The 21,080-nt window shown below is 37.0% G+C and overlaps 1 protein-coding gene across 1 annotated transcript in view; it reads right to left on the reverse strand.

The window, feature by feature from the left end:
- Positions 1 to 21,080, reverse strand: part of SCEL (sciellin) — an 86,691-nt gene that overhangs the window by 37,532 nt on the left and 28,079 nt on the right. The window contains exons 9-18 of the mRNA XM_056109976.1: positions 18,719 to 18,799; positions 16,044 to 16,109; positions 15,154 to 15,213; positions 9,857 to 9,901; positions 6,759 to 6,818; positions 6,377 to 6,436; positions 5,663 to 5,722; positions 4,920 to 4,979; positions 4,226 to 4,285; positions 2,966 to 3,025 (exon numbers count right to left, since the gene is read on the reverse strand). Of these exons, the coding sequence (XP_055965951.1) occupies positions 2,966 to 3,025; positions 4,226 to 4,285; positions 4,920 to 4,979; positions 5,663 to 5,722; positions 6,377 to 6,436; positions 6,759 to 6,818; positions 9,857 to 9,901; positions 15,154 to 15,213; positions 16,044 to 16,109; positions 18,719 to 18,799 (612 nt within the window). The remainder of the gene's footprint in view (positions 1 to 2,965; positions 3,026 to 4,225; positions 4,286 to 4,919; positions 4,980 to 5,662; positions 5,723 to 6,376; positions 6,437 to 6,758; positions 6,819 to 9,856; positions 9,902 to 15,153; positions 15,214 to 16,043; positions 16,110 to 18,718; positions 18,800 to 21,080) is intronic.

A 21,080-nucleotide genomic window follows, 5' to 3' on the forward strand; every position in this document is an offset into this window, starting at 1 on the left:
AATAAAACTCTGTACCTTTTTACAGCGAATAATGTAACAAAGTAACAAATCATGTGACATTTGAATGCTAGTAACCTGAAAAAAAATTTTAGGTACCTGTTTCTGTATTTGCAGACTGAAAAAAATCCCAATTCCCATTGTTACTTCTGATTTGCATATTTGGAATGGTAGTGAAATTGACTCTGATCATTTTATCAGAAACTTGTGATTTATTGGCCAAAATTTAACTCAGTCACTAAGTGTTTACAATACTTTGGTTATATTGTCAAGAAGCTGATTTCCTTAAGTATCAGTTTTAGTTTATGTATTAGTTTATCAAAATTCATAAAGTGTACAAAGAAGAGTGTGTTAATTAATGTAAGGTGTACAATGATATTTGAGATATAAATTTGTAAAGCCTTGCCTCATAGTATATTTTCAGTATTCTGGATTTATTTCCAAGTGGCAATAATTAGGGAAAACCTCTGTGGACCTCAAGTGCTAAGATGACAGTGAATACTGAAGAGAGAGGCTTACCCTTCATGAAGCTTCCATTCTGATTTGAGGAAAGGCAGAATCAAACACATAAATAAATATAAGTTCAGAGAAAAATATATGTTATGAAGAAAAATTTTCATGGTTATGGTACTTGTGGCTGGTAACTTTATTATATTTGGTGATCAAATTTCACTGATTTTTGAAGGTGAAAATATGGGGGAAGAGAACCTCAAATTAGGAAAAGCACAAGTAGAAGTCGGCCGCGCGACATCTTATCAGGACATCTTTTATGACATCTTATTATCTTGTTCCTACTTTGGACAAACTTGCAGGCTATCAAATGTAGCCTGCCCACAGGGCAGAGTCTGGCAAACTCCCCGTGGCATACCAAATATGCCAAATACCAGTAAAAATGATGGGTCTCATTCTCCTAAAGAGCCTTGAATATAATCTCAGGGTTAGGATGAAAGAGACGTTACTGGGGCCTGCTCGAGGCAATCGACGAAAAACAGGATGATGAAATGAAATGAAATGAAATGAAGTCTGAAGGCATAAATGAATCTGGATCGGGGAGAAATGATGTATGTGGCCGAACTTTATTGAAAAAGTGCAAGGCAATTGATAGGTATAATCTTATTATGTGTAAATTGTAAAATTATTGAAAGTTTTCATTATGGGATGGAACATAATCTAATTTTACTTTTAAAAGATTTATAGAACTTAGATATGTGGAATAAATATGTGGAAATAATGACAAATAGTATCCCTAAAAGTTTTCAGGAGGTGTGCATATACATGGGACATACATGCAAACTACACATATACCCACACACAAACATTAATGTGTACATGTACTAATACATAAAAAAATAGGCACACTCTTATACACAAACATATCTGCACATATATGGAGCCTCACTCATACATTTTCATAGACAGGTGCATAACCAAATGCACTTACATACATAGGCACAAACATTGCACTCTTACACATACAGATATAATACACAAGAATCACAAAAAATGTTGTATGTATGTAAAAACATGTGCACAAGTATCTTCCCATATTCACATTCACATGATAAAAACAGACGATGATTTGAAGTACTCTAATAAAAATTGGAAAGGATTATACAGATTGGTTCTTTTGGAGAGGCAACATAAGTTAAACAATATCAAAATCATCAAGTTAAAAAAACATAATTCATCTGATTCTCTGTCATTACTAATGATGATTTTTAACTATCATATGTCAGAAAAGATAAAGGCATGATCCTTCGGTAGATAAGAACATTGAACCAGCAGATGGCTAGCCAGTAATAGAGTCAGAATTTGAGCTTTTAAGCTCCCTCTTCGCATCCGCTAAGGTTACCTTGCTGAATGACCCAGGGAGCCAAGGAAATTAGTGCTTTTGTCTCAATCTTAGGTCCACTGGTCACAGTGTCCCTCATATGCTGTGCTGTGGTGCTGAGGACAGACCTGACATACACAGCACATTTCAACTCCTGAGCTCACACTCTGCTGTGCTGATTAGGCCTGCAGACATCAGTGACACATTTTAGAGTCAACTAATAATATCATGAACTGAATTAACGAAGTGGAAAGGAGTTCAAAGGAAACCACATGGAATTATTTGGTATACTGTTTTCAGTAACACGCTAACCAGTTAAGCTTCAAATCTATTTCATCTGCTTTTCAAAAATAAAAGGAAAGAGAACATAAGCTCTCCAGATTTACTTGAAAATTCAAGGATAGGACAACTCTTTTATGAAGTACACTTTGCTGAGCTCTTCATTTAATACACACCACATGTGCTAAACACAGTTGCATTATACAAGTACACAAAATTCACTCATACACTACATCTCCACATGCATGCACTTATATTCTTCTCACACATAGACACACACACTACTGATACATATACACATGAACTAACACATCTATCTTGTGTCAACTTGATTTGGGTCACAGGGTGCCCAGAGAGTTGGTCAAACCTTATGATGAGTGTTTCTGAGATGATGCTTTTAGGTGGAATCACTATTTGCATTAGCAGACTAAGTAAAGCTGATAGGTGTCTCTAACATGGGTGGGCCCATCCAATCAGCTAAAGGCTCAAATTGAACAAAACAGCTGTATCTAAGAGGAACTTTTATCTGATAGACATAAGATATCAGTTTTCTACTTCAGACTGAAATTTAATCCATATACACATATAAACATATGAAAAAATAAATCATATATCTCAGTAGATAATTCTCATTTAATTTCTCAAAATCTACCTTGTAGCAAACTTTACCCCAAAAGATAATGCAAGAGATAGCAACTGTGCATCATTTGTAGCATTGCTTACTATGGTGTGTACTTGCTATGGGGAAAAGAGGTCTCAGTTTTGGTTTGAATTTTAATTTACTTATTTGCATACGAACACGAAGAATTCCAATGTATTCATAAAGGTCAAATTAAAAAAAATATTTCAGTGTCTTACCTCTTGATATTTTTATTTGTTTCAGGATTTTCTTTAATATGTCCACTGAGGTCTTGTTTTCTTTGAATAAAGAAATGAGCTTTAATAAACATCATTAAAATAGGACTATTCCAGTAAACATAATTAGAAAAAATTAGCAAAAAATATATAATTTCTATACCAATGAAATTTTAAAGCTCTAACTATAAATGAAAGTTTTCTTATACCTTGATCTGAAGACCATTAAGTTTCTTTATTTGTTAACAAAAAACATGGGATTTATTTTGTTTTATTCTCAAATTGGATAAGTATACATGAAATCAGCTTTGCTCTTGGACCTTGTTGACCTACTCCAAATTGTAGCACTGATGTATTCTAAATTAATGTTCTATACTGGATCCAGACATAATGTAAAATTCTAATCAACAAATAAGATATGCTTGTCCATTCTTCTGTTTTAAAACAATGACAAAAGTTAACAATAAAAGTAATAATTTAACAATATTATTAAAAAACAAGTATTTGAATAGCGGTGCCTTCATATAAACTCAATTATTGCCACATTCCATGCTTTTAAAAATATAATTAGACCAAGGTGAGTAATAAAGACAAATTTCCTTACATGGTAAGACAATTGACTCATTTTTTTTTCAGGAGAGAGACACATACTTCCCCAGTAAGGTGCATTGAGTAATACCAAATTCCACAATCAGAAACAAAAAGTGGCAGGAGAGGGGAAAAAATTGGCAGGAGAGGATGGCAAAAGTATCTTGATTCAGTATTACTGCCATGTCAACATAATCTCAAATTGGAAAAACAATAGTGTAAAGTTTTTCGCTGCTAGGGTCTATTCCTGACAAGCCACCTCCATGGGCTGTCTTCTGAGACCACTTGTTCTTTGAGAAGTTGATTTATAGGAGTTTTAACCAAGTCTCTCTTGGCTATGTATTGTCATTTAGAGATTCACTTCAAAAATGTCAAGAGTGTGCTTTCTTTAGACACAAATTCAATTCCATAACTCATTCCTAACAATAACTTAAAATTCCAAATAAGGGAGAAAAGCAAATAACATTGAAAGAATTCTTGAAAGATTTTACACACTATTAGAAACTAGATCCACCATTACTATCTATTTTCATGATAATAAAATATGGTTATGAAGTTAAACATAGCAAAATATTTTATTATATTGCAATACAATTATTTTAGCTTATGGCCACTAATAAAATACTAATTATTTTATCTTATAAGAATCAGGTTTAAGGACATTCAAAGTCTTACCCAGTGGCACTTTGATGTTCTTTGGTATTCACTTTGATAACATTGTCAAGGTATTCACCTCTTTTAGAAAAAAGCTTAGATCAGTGTTGGAGTATTTTCATAGTTCATTCTCTCATCATATATATATATGTGTGTGTGAGTGACATACATACACATAAGTATACTCATTCTGTACTATATTTTTACTATAAAAATTTCCTACCAAGATAATCAAAGTTAATCTCTAAAAATTTATCAGGCTCTGTCCACATATAAATTTAGAGATAATATAAATCTAATACTGTAGATTTTCAAGGTGAAGACCAAGGCAATAGAAATTAGTCTGTCACTGTCCTGCCATTGTTCATCGATTTTCTCGAGCAGGCCCAGTAACGTCTTCATCGTGAGACTTTGTTGTTACTGTGTTTGGCCTATCGAATATGTCACGGGTAGCTTGCCAGGCTTTGCCATGCGGGAGATATTCTCGGTAGTTTGCCGGGCTCTGTGAGAGGGGCGGAGGAATCGAACTCAGGTAGACCTTGTTGGCTGCGTGCAAGGCAAATGCCCTACCTGCTGTGCTATCGCTCCAGCCCAGGAATTAGACATATAAGAGAAAAGACAAAGTCAAAGATGTGATCCCTGAAATCACTGAAAAGATTACACATGATTCTGGGAAGTAATAACCAAGATTCAGAAATACCAAAATAATACTCACCCTCTTCTAGCATTGTCTGCACTAGTGTTCACTTTGGTAACTGGTTCTAGATCTTGATTTCTTGGGAGGAAATACATCAAAATCTTATGTCAATTTTTTTCTGGAATCTTTATAAACAGGAAATCTTAACTTTTCCTGTGAAACTCTTGTAACCATCTACAGACAATTCAAGGTTTTCCTGTTCCATCTGTTCTCCATTTGAAAATATTCACCTGTAATAATACTTGCTTTTTTACATTAAATAGAGTAACATGTTATTTATGCATTCAATACTTGTAGAATTGTTATAGACAACTTTCACTATATGGGTTTTGCTAAATATTCTATATCAGAGAAGGCTGAAGATTCAGCCGTCCAGATTGACTTAGAAAACTAAAATACATTTTGGCACATAGATTGGACAGAAAAATGTCTTTTAAAGATAACCAATACAGGGACTTGAGAGGCTGTACAGTGGATAAAGTGCTTGTATTGCAATCAACTGACCTGGGTTCAATCACCAGCACTATATATGGCCTCCTCTGAATCCCTCCAGGAGTAATCCCTGAACACAGATCCAGGAATGATCCCTGAGCATGAAGTCCTGAGCACAGCCAGATGTGAGCTAACTACCTCACTCCCCCCCAAAAATGATAAGACAATAAAAATAATAATCATCTTATAAGGCAAAATTTAATAACAAATCAAATGCAATGCAAATAGCTAAACTGGAGAAAAGAAGTACTTATCTCATAGATTCTTACCCTTTATTATTCTTGACCGTTCTGGGATTTTCTTTCATGAAAGTGCTGAGGGTTTGGTTTCTTTCAATATGAAAGACAATATCAATGATATAAGTGAATTTTCTAGTATGTCAGTCTAGAATTAGAAATTAGCTTCTTAAATGCTCTGAATTCAGTACTGCTTATACATCAACCATTTTTATAATATGAAATAAATAAATAAAAGTATTTATATTAACTTTATGAAATTTACAAATATATCTTAACTATACTTACAAAATTCCTCAGCTAAGATTCCAACCAGAGTGCCTTAGCACATTATTAAGTAGACAATGGTGAAAGTTTAGTCTCCTGGCACCAAATGTGTTAGAGTTAACAGATTCATTTTTTAAGTCAGACTATAGTCCACTACTTTAACAGTAGTAATTTCTAATTAGCAACCTAATGTTTTCATTTTTATGCATGAAAGAAAGTTTGGCGATCATCCAAGTCACAGCTTTATTCTGCGATGAGGAAATCAAGGTCTCTAGCATTTTAGGGTCACCAAATATGTGCTGGTGGCCCTGTCAACACAAAATTATAGTGTGGTATGCTATGTCCTAACCCTGTTCTACCAGCCTGCCTGACCCTGAATTCTGAGTGGAAGGTTTCTTCCAAGAAATGACTTAGACTCATTGTATATAGCAGTTTAGCAGGTAATCAAAGAATCCTGTGAGAGTCCTACTCAAAGGTTACCCTTTGCCATCTTTGTCCTTCTGGGCATTCAGAAAGATGAGACTTTCAAGACTTTTGGCTCTGTAAAACACAAAGACATTCACATAAAATAAATCAAATAAAGTTCTATGGTATCTTGCATGCTGAAATAAAATTGTATGGTGTCTTGAAAGGTCAGATATAATAAACATTAATGAATTGCTCATTTACTTATAATGAATGGAAGAGCAGAAACCCTTCTGAGTAGTTATGTCTGAACTAAATACACAATACTGAAAGAGCTACCTCATCTGTTAGTATATTTTTATGCCAAAGGATATAACTTCATACTAGTTAGTGTCTAAAAGAATAAAACAAGTCTTAGAAGAGATCATATTTTCTGGTTATAGGCAGTTGCACTTACCTTTTCTCTGTTTGTTCTGTCGTTGGACTTGTTCTGAAGAGACCATCAAGACCCTGATTTCTTTAAACATATAAAATAAAAACCTTATGAGTAATAGTAACAGACACTACCACTAGCAAAACACAAACTAACGTGCATTTAAGAGAGGAGGGGGCAGTAGACAGTATGGCAGTTGAAGCACATTGCTAGGTGCCACGTGGGTGTGACCAGGGTGACCTTGTGGCCACTGGCACCACAAGGTCCTAGCAGCAGCCATCCACCAACACCTTAATTTATGGGGAGTTGACCCCAGGCCTCCTGTGCATCACTTGGGAGTATCCAACCCCTCCCCACCAACCATGCAAGAACACATGAAATAGCAGTTGATGAAGTATTTTTTTTTCTTTTCGGCTCACAACTGACGATGCACAGGGTCTACTCCTGGCTCTGTACTCAGGAATTACTCCTGGCAGTGCTCAAGGGACCATTTGGGATGCTGGGAATCAAACCCGGTTTGACCATGTGCAAGGCAAATGCCCTACCTGCTGTGCTATCACTCCAGCTCCAAGAATTTTATTCATGTGGGGGCTGGATATTATAGCACAGACTGTAGGCACTTGCCTTGCATGTGGCCAACCCAGTTCAATCCCTGGCACCCCATATGGTTCCCCAAGCACCATCAGGAGTAATTCCTGAGTGAAAAGCCAGGAGTGACCCCTGAGCATTGTCAGGTGTGCCCTCACCCAAGGAAATAAAACAAACAAACAAAAGAATTTGAGCCATAATTCTTAAAATTGCTTTATTCCAAATAGGTAAATGTTCACAAACCTAAAAGTTAAATTTCAGTAAAATTTACTCTACTATAAATTTAAAAGTTGTTAAGAGAGCAGATCTCAAGAGTTTGCATAATACACACACACACACACTCACATAGTGAATAAGTATGGTGATTGGTGCTAACTGCACTTATCGTGGGAAACATGTCGTGACATAAACACATGCTGAATCACTACACTATACAACTGAGATTTATATGTTATATATTGATTAACCTCAGTAAAAATAAATACATAGACGTGGATCTTAAATATACAATAGAAGTGGACCTTAAAAATATAAACTCAGAATCCATAAATTGCAATAGGTACCCAAATGTACTGTTTGGATTCATGGAGGGTGTTTGTTTATAATGCAAATCAATGTTTACAAAAATATCATGAATACAGAAATCTGAATTTTTAGTATCTCCTGGAAATGGCCTGTAATTCTGGGCTCAAAATTGATTTCAGAAACATCTGGTCATTTTGCCAGGGCATAAACCCTATGCTTTATACAGTCACTCCTGCATTCACCCCTGCCTGCTGAGCCTCCCTCCCTCCCTTCCCTCCTCCCTCCCTCCCTCCCTTCCCTCCTCCCTCCCTCCCTCCTTCCCTCCCTCCCTTCTTTCCTTCCTTCTTTCCTTCCTTCCTTCCTTCCTTCCTTCCTTCCTTCCTTCCTTCCTTCCTTCCTTCCTTCCTTCCTTCCTTCCTTCCATTTTGGGGCCACACCTGGCAATGCTCAGGGCATACTCCTGGCTCTCCACTCAGGGATCAGTTCTGGCAATGCTCAGGGGACCATATGGGATTCCGAGTATCAAATCCAGATAGGCCACAGGCAAGGCAAGCAAGCATGTTACCCATTGTACTATCTATTAATTCTGTGGTTTTTGGTTTAATATCTCTTATCTTTATAATGAGAAAACAGAAAAGCACAAATTTTAAGTGAGTTGCTGACAGTCAGCCATATGTGTCATTGCTGTCAGAATGACAATAAAAACACACCTTTTGATCTTCAGTTCAATTAACTCATCTAATTTTTGCTTCACTTCTATTCCTCTTTGGCACCTGCTTGCCTAGCAGGTTACTATGCAAAGCAACAGAAAGCTTGCTAAAATGTCATATATTTTAACACAAATATTAATCACAATAATTTTAAATTATGCATTATAATTAAGAGAAAGCACTGTAGCACTGTCCTCCCGTTGTTCATCGATTTGCTCGAACGAGCACCAGTAACATCTCCATTGTGAGACTTGTGACTGTTTTTGGCATATTGAATATGCCACGGGGAGCTTGCCAGATTCTGCCGTGTGGCCGGGATACTCTCGGTAGCTTGCCAGGCTTTCCGAGAGGAGCGGAGGAACCGAACCCAGGTCCATCGCATGCAATGCAAATGCCCTACCTGCTGTGCTATCGCTCCAGCCCATTAAAAGCAAGAAAAACTATTAACTAATAAAGTAATTTGTACAAGTAAAGTTAGTAATATTTGGTGGCCAAATCCATTCTGTATTGACACTATTTCACCAGATTTTCAGGAAGAGCAATGTGATTATATAATCAAATACAATATAAATTGTATAATCAAATATTTATACAAATACAAATATATTGTATTATACAAATATAAATTATACAAATTCACTTTAATATTAGCATCTTCATATTTTTAACAACCATTCATAGTAATGATGGGATAATGATAATTTTTCTAAACTTTCATTAAAAGATGTGTGGGATATCTTTTACTATTCCAGTACATGGGTCATCATACTCAAAGTTGAAGAAAACCCATGTGAATTCACAATATGCAATTTAATAAAAAGCAAAGGGGCTGGAGTGATCATATCATGGGCAGGGCACTGCCATTCATGCATCTGACCCAGGTTTGATGTACAGCACCACATATGATCACTCTCATTGAAAGTGGTCCCTGAACTCGGAGCCAGAAATAAGCCCTGAGCACAGGTGGGTATAGCCCCCCCAAAAAACAAATATGGTAATAATACGGTCCTCCCGTTGTTAATCAATTTGCTTGAGCGGGTCCAGTAACATCTCCATCGTGAGACTTGTTGTTACGTGTTTGACATATTGAATACATCATGGGTAGCTTGCCAGGCTTTGCCATGCGGGCAAGATACTCTTGGTAGCTTGCCAGGTTCTCCGAGAGGGGTGCAGGAGTCGAACTCGGGTCGGCCATGTTGGCTGCGTGCAAGGCAAACACCCTACCCACTGTGCTATCACTCCAGCCCAAACAAAACAAAAGAAAACAAAAATCTTTAAATAGACATTTAACAATCTTACCTGGTCAAACTTTTGTTCATCTTGATAAGATTATCTAATTCTTCACTTTTGGAAGAAAAAAAAATCTTATATCAGTACAAATTGTGTCTACAGTCAAAGGACAGATCTTAAAACAATTATTTCCAAGTTCTCTGAAATATAATACAATCTACCTATGTCATCTACACCTTAAAAATTCTGTTTGCAATAGCATGCTATTCTTTTGTGTAGATATACCACAGTTCTTTATCCACTCATCTGTCACTAGTAACCCAAATTGGTTCCAGATCTTAGCTATTTAAAAAGCTCTAAAATGGATCAAGGTATGCATATATCTTGTGCTTGATAGTTTTTGTTTTGTTCTCTTTTGCTATTTTGGGGGTTGGGGACACAACCACTGGTGCTCAGGCTTACTCTTGGAATTAAGCACAGGAATCACTCCTGGTGGTGCTTGGGGGACATATGTGAGGGATGGAATTGGAGACAGCTGTGTGCCAGGCAAGTGCTTTAACCCCTGTACCATCCCTCTGGCTATGCATGTCTTTTTTTTTATATTAGTATGCTTGTTTACTTTGCATAGATATCTAGATGTAAAATTGACAGAATAAATGGTATTTTAATATTTTAAGAACTCTCCATAGTGAGAAAAATAAGTGAAAAAGATAAAGACAAGTGCTGAATGTTCTCATTCAAATGTAGGATACAGAGAAACAAATCAAGGGAACAGATAAAGTCACATAAAAACAAGCCCTTGGAACTGCGGTTACTGGCAGAGGAAGAAGCAGAGTCATTGGATGGGGGAGGGCGTCCAGTGGACTGTGATTGAGAGACATTGGCAATTTAGTGGTGGGTGTAGATGTTCCTGTTTGCTCTTCGTAGCAAAAAGTGAAAGAAAATTCAACTTTTATGTCTACTTCCTTTGCACCCCCTTCCCCTGACTTCCTCATCAGTTTTTCAGTTCATAAGCCATGATTTTCCCTTCTTCCTACTCTAGAATCATATGCTTCTCACACTTTCTTTCTGTTCTTCTTAAATCATCTTTTTAATTTGTTTTTATTTTTTGGGCCACACCTAATGATGCCCATGGCTCACTGATGGCTCTGCACCCAGAAAACATTCCTGACAGTTCTTGGGGAACCCGATGGCTTGCCAGGGGTCCAACCAGGTTGGCTGAATGCAAGGCAAACACCCTACCCATTGTACTACTGTTTCTGCCCCTTAAATCATCTTTAATGTTGATTAATGATTGTGAGGGCCAGAAATTTAGTAGATATACAGTCATGTTCCCAATTCAGGGATACCTGGACTTGAATTCGAGATTCACCACCATTAGCTTGAGATTCAGAATGAGTCATACAACCTCTCATTGCCTCACTTTCCAGGCCCCAACTTTCTCTTTGTACTAACTGTGTCCACCTTGGAAAAGAATAAGCTAATGAAATGCAAAGTACCTGGTCTGATGCCTGAAAAGTTCTAAGCTTTCACTTAATTTTGAGCATATAATATACAGTTTCTAGAAAACACCATTTTTTCCAGGTAATAAATGTTGTAATATTTGTTTCTTAAACTGCATTTAGAGATAGCAAGACTGTGGCTCAGTCTTAGAGAGGCAGACTCATTGGCTCAATGAGGAGTTATGAAGATGCCCGGCACAACCTCTCCCCAGAATAACTGCGGGGAGAGAGCTCTTCAAAACCCTAAAAGCATGCTAGATTAATATTCAACATAATGATGACGTCTTTCAAGCAATATTACACAGTCAGTGGCAAAATTGAAAGCTGAGAATAAATACACAATATCAAAGCTATTAACCCTGAAAGAAATTAACGGTCTGTCTTTGTGTAGGACAAATACTATCCAGTCTCCTGATACAATGCACCATTGTTGTTTCAGGCTTGAAATTCTACCTTCCAACTCTACCTTTCAATCTGTCCATGTCTCCAGAGGCAAAAAGCAAACCTAAGAATCCTGTAAATTTTAGTCCTGACCTTTCTCACTGGTTGGTGTGAGTCACAATAACAAGATAACCAGGATTTGGGGTTGCTTCTGTTATCACAAGAAAATTAGCATAAATCATGAGAAGATACTCTGTTGTAAATTACATAAAATGGAGACTGTACTCTGAATAAAGAAGTTGAGCTTTTAAAATGACCTTAAACTGATAAAAGCTTTGGATATTAAGTTTCACCATAGCATTTGAAATAAATTAAATGTTTCTAATCAGATAGGAGTAAACATCTATTTCCCAAAGGAGTGTTACAAAGAACAGCTTGGATAAATAATCTATTTCTAGTCCCTATGGATGGCTTTCTGCCATAGTGCTGGACTATATCAATACAACAGACATTTCCCCTGGGGCCTGTCAGAGCAACTATTTCTCCCTGTGAAGAATGCATCTGTGTGTGGTTAGGTAGAAGGAACAGGAAAATTAAATAACCACAGCTCTCAATGCATTTGTTTGATTGAGCCAAACCATAATTTCCCTGCAGTATTGCACTCCTAGCTCTCCTTCAAACACCTCAATCACCCACCAAATAACCTGTCCACTCCCTATTAAAAGTGAAGTGTTAATCTCAAACCAAAATAAAAATCAAAGATCTAGACACTTAGATGAAAGAAAGTTGAAATAAAGCTTTCAGGACAGTTTCTACAGGCCTTGTCTGAAGCCAACGTTCCTATTTATTTATAAATTTGCATAGAAGAGTTTAGCATTGTTTATTTCTTCCATTCAATACTTTTGGTGTGACTACAATCCCTAATGACCTAATTCCATCCCTTTTTAGTAATGCTAAATTTTTAAAGCAAGAATATTCTTAATAAGATGCCATTCAACTACAAATCATGTAGGTCTACAAGTCTTCTCATTGACTGTCATTATTTTCCATAAAAATTTATTATTTGAACATCTCCTATGCACTAAGTGCCATGTCAGGCTCAGTACTTAATAAGAAAAATGAATTTTTTAGGAAATATTAAAGTGTTATAAGAAATAAGATATGAAACAACATTAAATAAGATTAGTTATTATGAAACATGAAAATAGGAATTTTGATAGTTTAATGAGGCAGAGGTTATCTCTCACTAGGCCAGTCAGAAATCAAATGGAGAAGATGATGTTTGATCTGGATCTTGAAAAATGAGTAGGGCTTGAGGGGATTGTCAAGGCCTCAAGACTGGAAAAGACTGCAGAATGGCATACAAAGGCATGTAGAATTAAAGTTGTTTAACTTGGTTTTGAATGTAGAGTAAACATAAAGATGAAATTAGAAATAACTTGAAACATATTTGAAGCCAAAATAGAGTAGCAATGGCCTTGCATAATGTTTTATATATAATTAATTGGCTTTGAAGAGTCAGTGGAATGATTGCTTCAACATAATTTTGGAAAGAAGATTCAGGTTGCAGGCTAGAGAGAGAGCACAGTAGTGTGCTTGTCTGCTATGCAGCTAGTCTGGGTTCAGCCCCCAGAACCACATATGGTTTCACCAGCCCCACCAGATGTTAACTCTTAGCAAAGAGCCAGGAGTAAGCCCTGAGCACCCCTGGGTGTGGGTCAAAGGAAAAAAAAAGAAAATTCGGGCTGCTATGGTGGGTGGTAATGGCCTAGGGAAAAGAAATATGGAAGGTTATAATACATAAATCTGGATAATCTATGTATAAGGGACGGGTATGTATACATTTCAACTGGATAAACATATATACACATATAAGTGTATGCATACATATATACATACATTTAATTTATACATGTCTGATACTGCACAGAGGAAAAGGATGCACTAAGAAGAATCCCAGAAAGGAGAGCTGGCCATAATGAAAGGAGGAAGGGCAAGAATTGGCATATTTGAGAGGGATGTTAACTGTGGCTGGGACTTTCTAGATGGGTGGTGAAGAAATTGACAGGTAGAAATCCAGGCCAGCAGCAAACAAAAAACTAAAAACTTGCAATGAGGTGAAATCATGGCCAGCAGGGAGTCATGGGAATAAGTACAATCACCAGAAGAGGATATGGAGGAATCAGGTAAAGGTAAAGGTAAAGGCCCTCCCGTTGATCGTCGATTTGCTCGAGCGGGCCCAGTAACGTCTCCAATGGAGACTTTGTTGTTACTGTGTCTGGCATATCGAATACTCTCGGTAGCTTGCCGGGCTCTCCGAGAGGGGCGGAGGAATCGAACTCGGGTCGGCCATGTTGGCCGCTTGTAAGGCGAACGCCCTACCCGCTGTGCTATCAGAGTACCTAGGAATCAGTTCCACACTTGTCAAGAGACACTGCTTCTGAAGGACTATCCACATTGTTTTCCAGAAAAGCTGGACTAGTGGGCATTCCCACCAACAGTGAAGGGGTGTCCGTTTTCCCCCATATCCACATGAGCTTCCATATGACCCCGCAATACCACTTCTCGGAATATATCCCGAGGATGTAAAAAAGCACAGTAGAAATGACGTCTGTACCTATATGTTCATTGCAGCACTCTTTTCAATAGCCAAAATCAGGAAACAACCCAAGTGCCCTAGAACAGATGTCTGGTTAAAGAAACTTGGTACATCTATACAATGGAATACTATGCAGCTGTTAGGAGAGATGAGTCATGAACTTTGCTTATAAATGGATAGACATGGACAGTATCATGCTAAGTGAAATGAGTCAGAAATAGAGGGACAGACATAGAAGGACTTGACTCATTTGTGGAGTATAAAACAATATAACATGAGGCTGACATCTAAGGATAGTAGATACATGGGACACGAAGATTGCTCCATACCTGGAAGCCTGCCTTATGAGAAAAGGGGAGAAGGCAGCTGGAATAGAGAAGGGATCACTAAGAAAATGATGGCTTGAGGAACCGGTCAGGATGGGAGGTGTGTGCTGAAAATAGATAAAGACCCAAACATGATAACCTCTCAGTGCCTGAATTGCAAACCATAATGCCCAAAAATAGAGAGAGAGTATGGGGAGTATTTTCTGCTATGGAGGCAGGGAGAGGGTGGGAAAGGGGGGGTATACCTGGGATATTGGTGGTGGGAAATGTGCACTGGTGGGGGGATGGGTGTTTGATCATTGTGTGATTTGATTGTAACCCAAACATGAAAGCTTGTAACCATCTCACGGTGATTCAATAAAATTTAAAGAGAGCAAGAGAGAGAGAGGGACAGAGAGAGAGAGAGAGAGAGAGAGAGAGAGAGAGAGAGAGAGAGTTTTTCCTACTTTTCAGTGAATACTGGAATTCTGTTCATATCTGGAACTTTTAAAGGACTCTGGTTAGGCACTTTTGAAACACAAAAAGAAAAGACTAAATTCAACGGCTCAGACATCTCACCCCTTGTCAGTTTTCTTCAGCGAAGTGGCCACTTTGACAATGTTCTCAAGATCCTGGCTCCTTCAAAAAGGGCAAAAACACACATCAGAGACAGTGGACTCATTTTGTGATCATTTGTTTTTTTCACTTTTTCAGTAAAATTAATTTAACTGAATAACAAAACATTCTTATCACAACCATTTTGTGCTGCACATGCATGTGCACATGCACACACACATACACACACACACACACACACACACACACACACACACTCACTTATGCACTCCATCGTTTCATGTGGGTATTGGCCCTGCCATCTAGTGCTCATTGAAATAACTACAGTTTCTCCAAAAGACTTGTATTGGCAGCTCCCAAGTAAAATAATATATTTTATATTATGTTTTCTGTGTTGTGCATGATACTTAAATATACGTCTATCTGTGTTAAAGATTAGTCATTTTAAAATATGCACATACATGCACAAGCATCTATGCACATGTACATACTGTATTTAAAAAACAAAAGTACAGCAACTTGTAAAGCAAAAGAATAAATCAAGATTGTCATGGGGAAATGCTACCCCAAAACTACAGTATAATTTGTGAAACTTTTCTGCAGGTGGAGGTGGGTGGAACCTTGTACAACCAAGTCTGACAAAACTGTTTGCAGAACAAGTATTTCCCTGTCTTATGGGGATTGATCTTATTCTATTATTTATGTTCACACAATTTTGATTGTTTTCGTTATATAAAGCTTAGGAACAAAAAAAATTCTGTAGGTGCATATAAACTATTACTGACATAGAAGTTAGCCATAAAATGAATTATATTATCAATTTTTAAATTTCTATGTGTTCTAATAACATTTCTAATTTCTACCATTTCATAGATACAGATATGTCATCATACCTTATATTTCTTTCAGTGTCTCTGTTAGTTTCTGTATATACACCTGGTTTGGGTGGACATATCTTCCTATATTTTAAAAGTTAAAGATAATATATGTTACATAAGAAAACACTTTCTGTTAAATTTAAATTCGAAAGAAAATACACATATTTAAAGAGATCAAAGTGTTTTGAGTGCATAATGCTACTACATTGCACTGCACTGTTCTCCCGTTGCTCACTGATTTGCTCGAGTGGACCCAGTAATGTCTCCATTGTGAGACTTCTTGTTACTGTGTTTGGCATATTGAATACGTCATGGTGGCTTGCCAGGCTTTGCCATGCGGGCAAGATACTCTCCGTAGTTTGTTGGGCTCTCCGAGAGGGGCGGAGGAACTGAACCCGGGTGGGCCACGTGCAAGGCAAACGCTCTACCTGCTGTGCTATCGCTCCAGCCCACATAATGCTACTAGAAAGAAAAAAAATTCATTCACTTTTGGTTGGTTTGAACTAATCATATTCTATTTTAAATTCTAGAATCTAGGGGGTTGGAGTGATAGTACAGTAGGTAGGGGGTTTTCTTTGCATAAAACCTATCCAGGTTTGATCCGCAACATCCCATATAGTCCCCTGAGCTTTCCCAGGAGTGATTCCTGAGCTCAGAGCCAGGAGAAAGCCCTGAGCATCATCAGATGTGTCCCCAAAACAATAAAATAAAATATCAAGAATGTTGTTTGTTATTAGTTATTAAATAGTTTTTTAAGCTTATCCCATTATAAACAATGCAGAAAATATCTGATCAGGTATGACGGAAAACACTTTTATAACTGCAGTTATACCACCTTTCTGAGAATGACCACATTAAATTAACTTGATAAGATTTTTAATGTTAGGAGGTTGTCAAAATTTATAGTGCAAGGCTTTGCATTACTCATTTGCTAAGTATCTGACTGACCTATTTATACATTCTTGCTTGCTCTCAGGAAACTATATTCAACTAGTTTTGTACCCCTGGGGACATGTATTAATCACATAAGAAACACTTCCTTTTCATATTCTTTCACTAAAATCATCTTTCTGTGATTAAAGCAATCAAGACTTAAAAGATGCCAGCTGTCCTAATTTAATTTTTAATATCATTAGTGGAAGAAAGAAATTAAGTAGTAAAAATGAATTAGACTAATTTCATGGAATTTTGTTTCTTTTAATCCACACAAGCTCACTGCTCTAGACATCTGATTTTAGATAAAAATTTAGGTGATACTAAATCCAATTAAAGTTAGCCCTTCTTTAAAAAAACTGTTCAAATTTAGATTATTTTTTCAGTATAATAAGTGTAAAAGGAAAAGCAACACAAGCTAAAAACCTTGAGAAGTTATTTTTAAAGTATAATTATAATCTTTACATAAACATAGAATTATAAACCTGGTTGAGTCGATTGTTTTTATTAATTCAACAAAATGTTCTCTTGATTTGTTGAAATTTTGTTTAACCTTCTCAGCCATAAGGACATAATTTCAAAAGTCCTGTGAAGTTTTGCTGCATAGGAACTGAGACCTTGTTTTTTTCAACTCGGTAGAAGGTAGAGCCCTTAAATGCTACAGGATTCTCTTTCTCCTCATTAGCGCTCTCTTGCTAGCTCCAGATTTCTCTTACGCTATGCCAAAAATATCACCAGCGCACACACACACAACCCCCCCACCCCGCCAAAAAAAACCAAACCCACAAAGAAATCAAAGGCTGACCATCTAAAGACTCAATGATGTAATCTACACTCAGATTTTTTTTTCTTGTGGAACACACCCAGCCCTGCTCAGAGCTACTCTTGGCTCTGTGCTCAAGGATCACTCTTGGAGATGGTCAACCACTTGAGGTTCTTGGGTTTGAACCTGGGTCAGCCATGTACATAGTAAGTGTCCTGTCTGCTGTACTATCTTTCCAGCCCCCGAAATGCCATTTAAAAATTTTCATAATGATAATGGAAATGTGCAATTTAAGACTTGAAAATGATGACTTTAGATTAATAAAGTTTAACAAAGAATGCATATGAATATTTTCATATCTCTGAATTTGTTTCTCATATTTATTAAAGAGTGATGGAGATTCAATACAAAAAAATGTAAGTTTGTCCTTTTTGCTTTATTCAGAGACAAGTTAATTAGAAAAGTGTCCAAACTTTATGCTATTTTTGAAATAAATTATAAATTTCTTAGCTAAAACAAGGCTAAAAAATAGCCTGTATATATTTCTGACAAAAGTAGGGAATGGAGCAGTAACACAAATTTCAAGAATATCTTTCATCTGAAAAATGTGGCCACTAAAGGGAGATCTGAGTTTTCTATATATGTAATATATATTAAATGAGTATATAAATTTATTTTTATATTGGAGACAGTTTCCTACTATATGATCTTAAAATTTTTTAATTAAAAGAAAACTGAGCATAAAATACTTCTTGGATGTAAATATTATTTGGATTCTATCTTGAAGGTCTATTTACACAAAGTAGTTATTGGTCATAAATATTCAAAGGCAAGCCTTAGGTTGCTTTTGTGTTGGCAAATTAGAAAAACTTTACACAGATTTCTGTATTGAACGTGCATACACAATATACCCATGATTTGTACAAAACACATTATGCTTTTTATATCTCTTGAGCTTCACTTTGACAAGAAATCCTGAAATTTCAGGTCTTACCTATTATCCCTTCTCAGCATGTGAGGAGATGAAATAGGAGAACTAGGCTTTGGAGGTATTGGAGGATGAACAGTTGGTTCCCTTTAAAACAGAAAATAGCAGTTCACTTCACCATGGAAACATGGTAAAATTTAGCATCTATTAACCAAATGCATTTATTGCCTATTTGAAAATAGCTCAGGCATCTTACAACCTCCTCTCATGAGTGCGAAAAGGTCAGAATCTATGGAGCTCCAAACTTTTCAAAAACAGTGGTTGAAATTACAGGTATTCAAAGAGTTCATTGAACAAGGTTTTGGAAGCACTGTTCTATTTAACTATAGTTAAAATAGATTAAGTTCTATAGGGTTTCACATTTTGCTAGAACATTTAGCTCAAGTATATTCTAGTAGCTCTGATTTAAAAAAGCACAACTCTCAATAATCCAGATGCAAAACTTGCTTTACAGGTGACAGTAGCCTAGTTTATAAAGGGACTTGAAAAACTGCATATGCTGTTCTAAGTCTGAGCAGGAGAGAGGATGCTAAAGCCTTGTCAGGGGAAACTACACCTCAAAAGCAGATTTGGTCCCTCTCACTCGAGCCTGAAAAATGGCTGAAGACAGTAAATATACACTGATTCTAAATATGCTTTCTTAGTCTTACATGCTCATGCCATAATATGGCAGGAAAGGGGATATCTAAGAGTTAAAAGTTTGATACTGTTTTGTTTTTTAACATCCTGAGGTAGTTTTATATGCACCAGGCACTCTGAAAAGTGTACAATTTTCCCATTCTCAAATGGTTGTCAATATAGAAACACATTTATGACTGAGGGGGAAGAGCTATGAAGAAAAATTAAAGCACAATTGACTCTAGAGAGCACAAAGCTACCAATAGATCAAGTAAAAACAAGCACCAGATATGTGGAAAGTTTTTTTGAATGTACTGATCTTTGGTAAGCCTTTTGGCGGAGCAATGTTGAAGAAAAGATGATGGCAGTGAAAAATAGGAAAATGCAAAGTCAGGATGTAGATGTGAACATTCCCTTTGAGCCATTTTGCAGTCAACAAAGAGAAATGGGTATCCTGATGAAGATCAGTAGACATTTTCTCTTGCCATATTCAGCTGCAACAAGGACAGAATAAACAAGAGTCCTAGATTCAGCTAAATTCATTCAGTGAGTGTAAGAGAATGATGGCTATGGAAGGAGGGGGGGACACAAAGGAGTCATTACAATGAGGGATCATGACACCCACGATAGACTTTGAAATACACAGGAACACAAGAGATGAGGGGTAAAAATCTGTGGGGAAAAGTGGGAGCATCAATTGATTTGTGGGTTTGAGGAGGAGGAGGAATTTCAGGAACCTGAGGCTGAAGGGAATAAGTAGAACAAACGAAAAACAGAAGGTACGAAATGCAAAGAAGGATAATAAAAATGGAACCTTACAATTTGATCCAAGAAAAGGTATAGTGTAAGACATTACTTATGCCAGAATTACACCTAGGAAAAGCTAAATTTCTTTCAGGCTAGAATGACCAGGATAAGTATTGGCTGGGTGTGTGTAGGAGGCATCTGAGCAACCAGCATAAAGACAGTTTGGGGAGCAAGCAACCAGGTGTGCACGAGGAAGGAGGTAAAAGACCCAAAGAGTAAATGTGCTGCTGTGAAGGACAAGAGAAACAGAGGTGCAGATTTATTGCAAAGGGCCCTGCATCATTGCCACCCCTGCTGGGCTGGAGTCAGGAAATGCCACCCTGACTCCAATTCACCTCAAAAGAGCTTTTATTTGCATCTCTACCACGACAGCCACAGATGACAGAACACAAGCCCAAGGGGGGAATGAGAGAAGTCATTCATAAGGTGCCAGAAGCTCCACGGCATGCCAAGAAAGGGGATTAAAATGCAAGAGTGGGGTAGGAAGCTTCAGTCCTAAAATATTTTGAAGAGAAGAAAACAATGTGTCAGGATACTACTTTGAGATGCTATATTTAAGCTAACCCACCCAGGCTCTCCCCTCTGTCCTTGTCTTGATCTCACAACACCTTTCACAATTTCTGCCATGGCATTATAACCACTATGTTATAATTATAGGGAGTAACTTTTAGGAATTAAAAAGTTGATTTCATGAGAATCACATGAAAACTGGCACAGAGTAGCCCAAAGGCCAGAGCTAATAAACATAACTGAAACACTTTTGTATTTCTTCATTTTCTCATGCTACTGCAAAGATCACTTCTTTTTATTCTGACATATTAGGATAGCTGGGCTCTGAGATTCTGTACAAGACTGAGTTTGTGAAGAAAACATTTTTCTTTTCTGCCACACAAATCCAGGTAGAAACAAGAGCAATTAACTCCATTTTTAAGTTGTGAGTTAC

Source organism: Sorex fumeus, unplaced genomic scaffold (genome assembly GCF_029834395.1).
Source record: "Sorex fumeus unplaced genomic scaffold, SorFum_2.1 ptg000008l, whole genome shotgun sequence".
NCBI lineage: Eukaryota > Metazoa > Chordata > Mammalia > Eulipotyphla > Soricidae > Sorex > Sorex fumeus.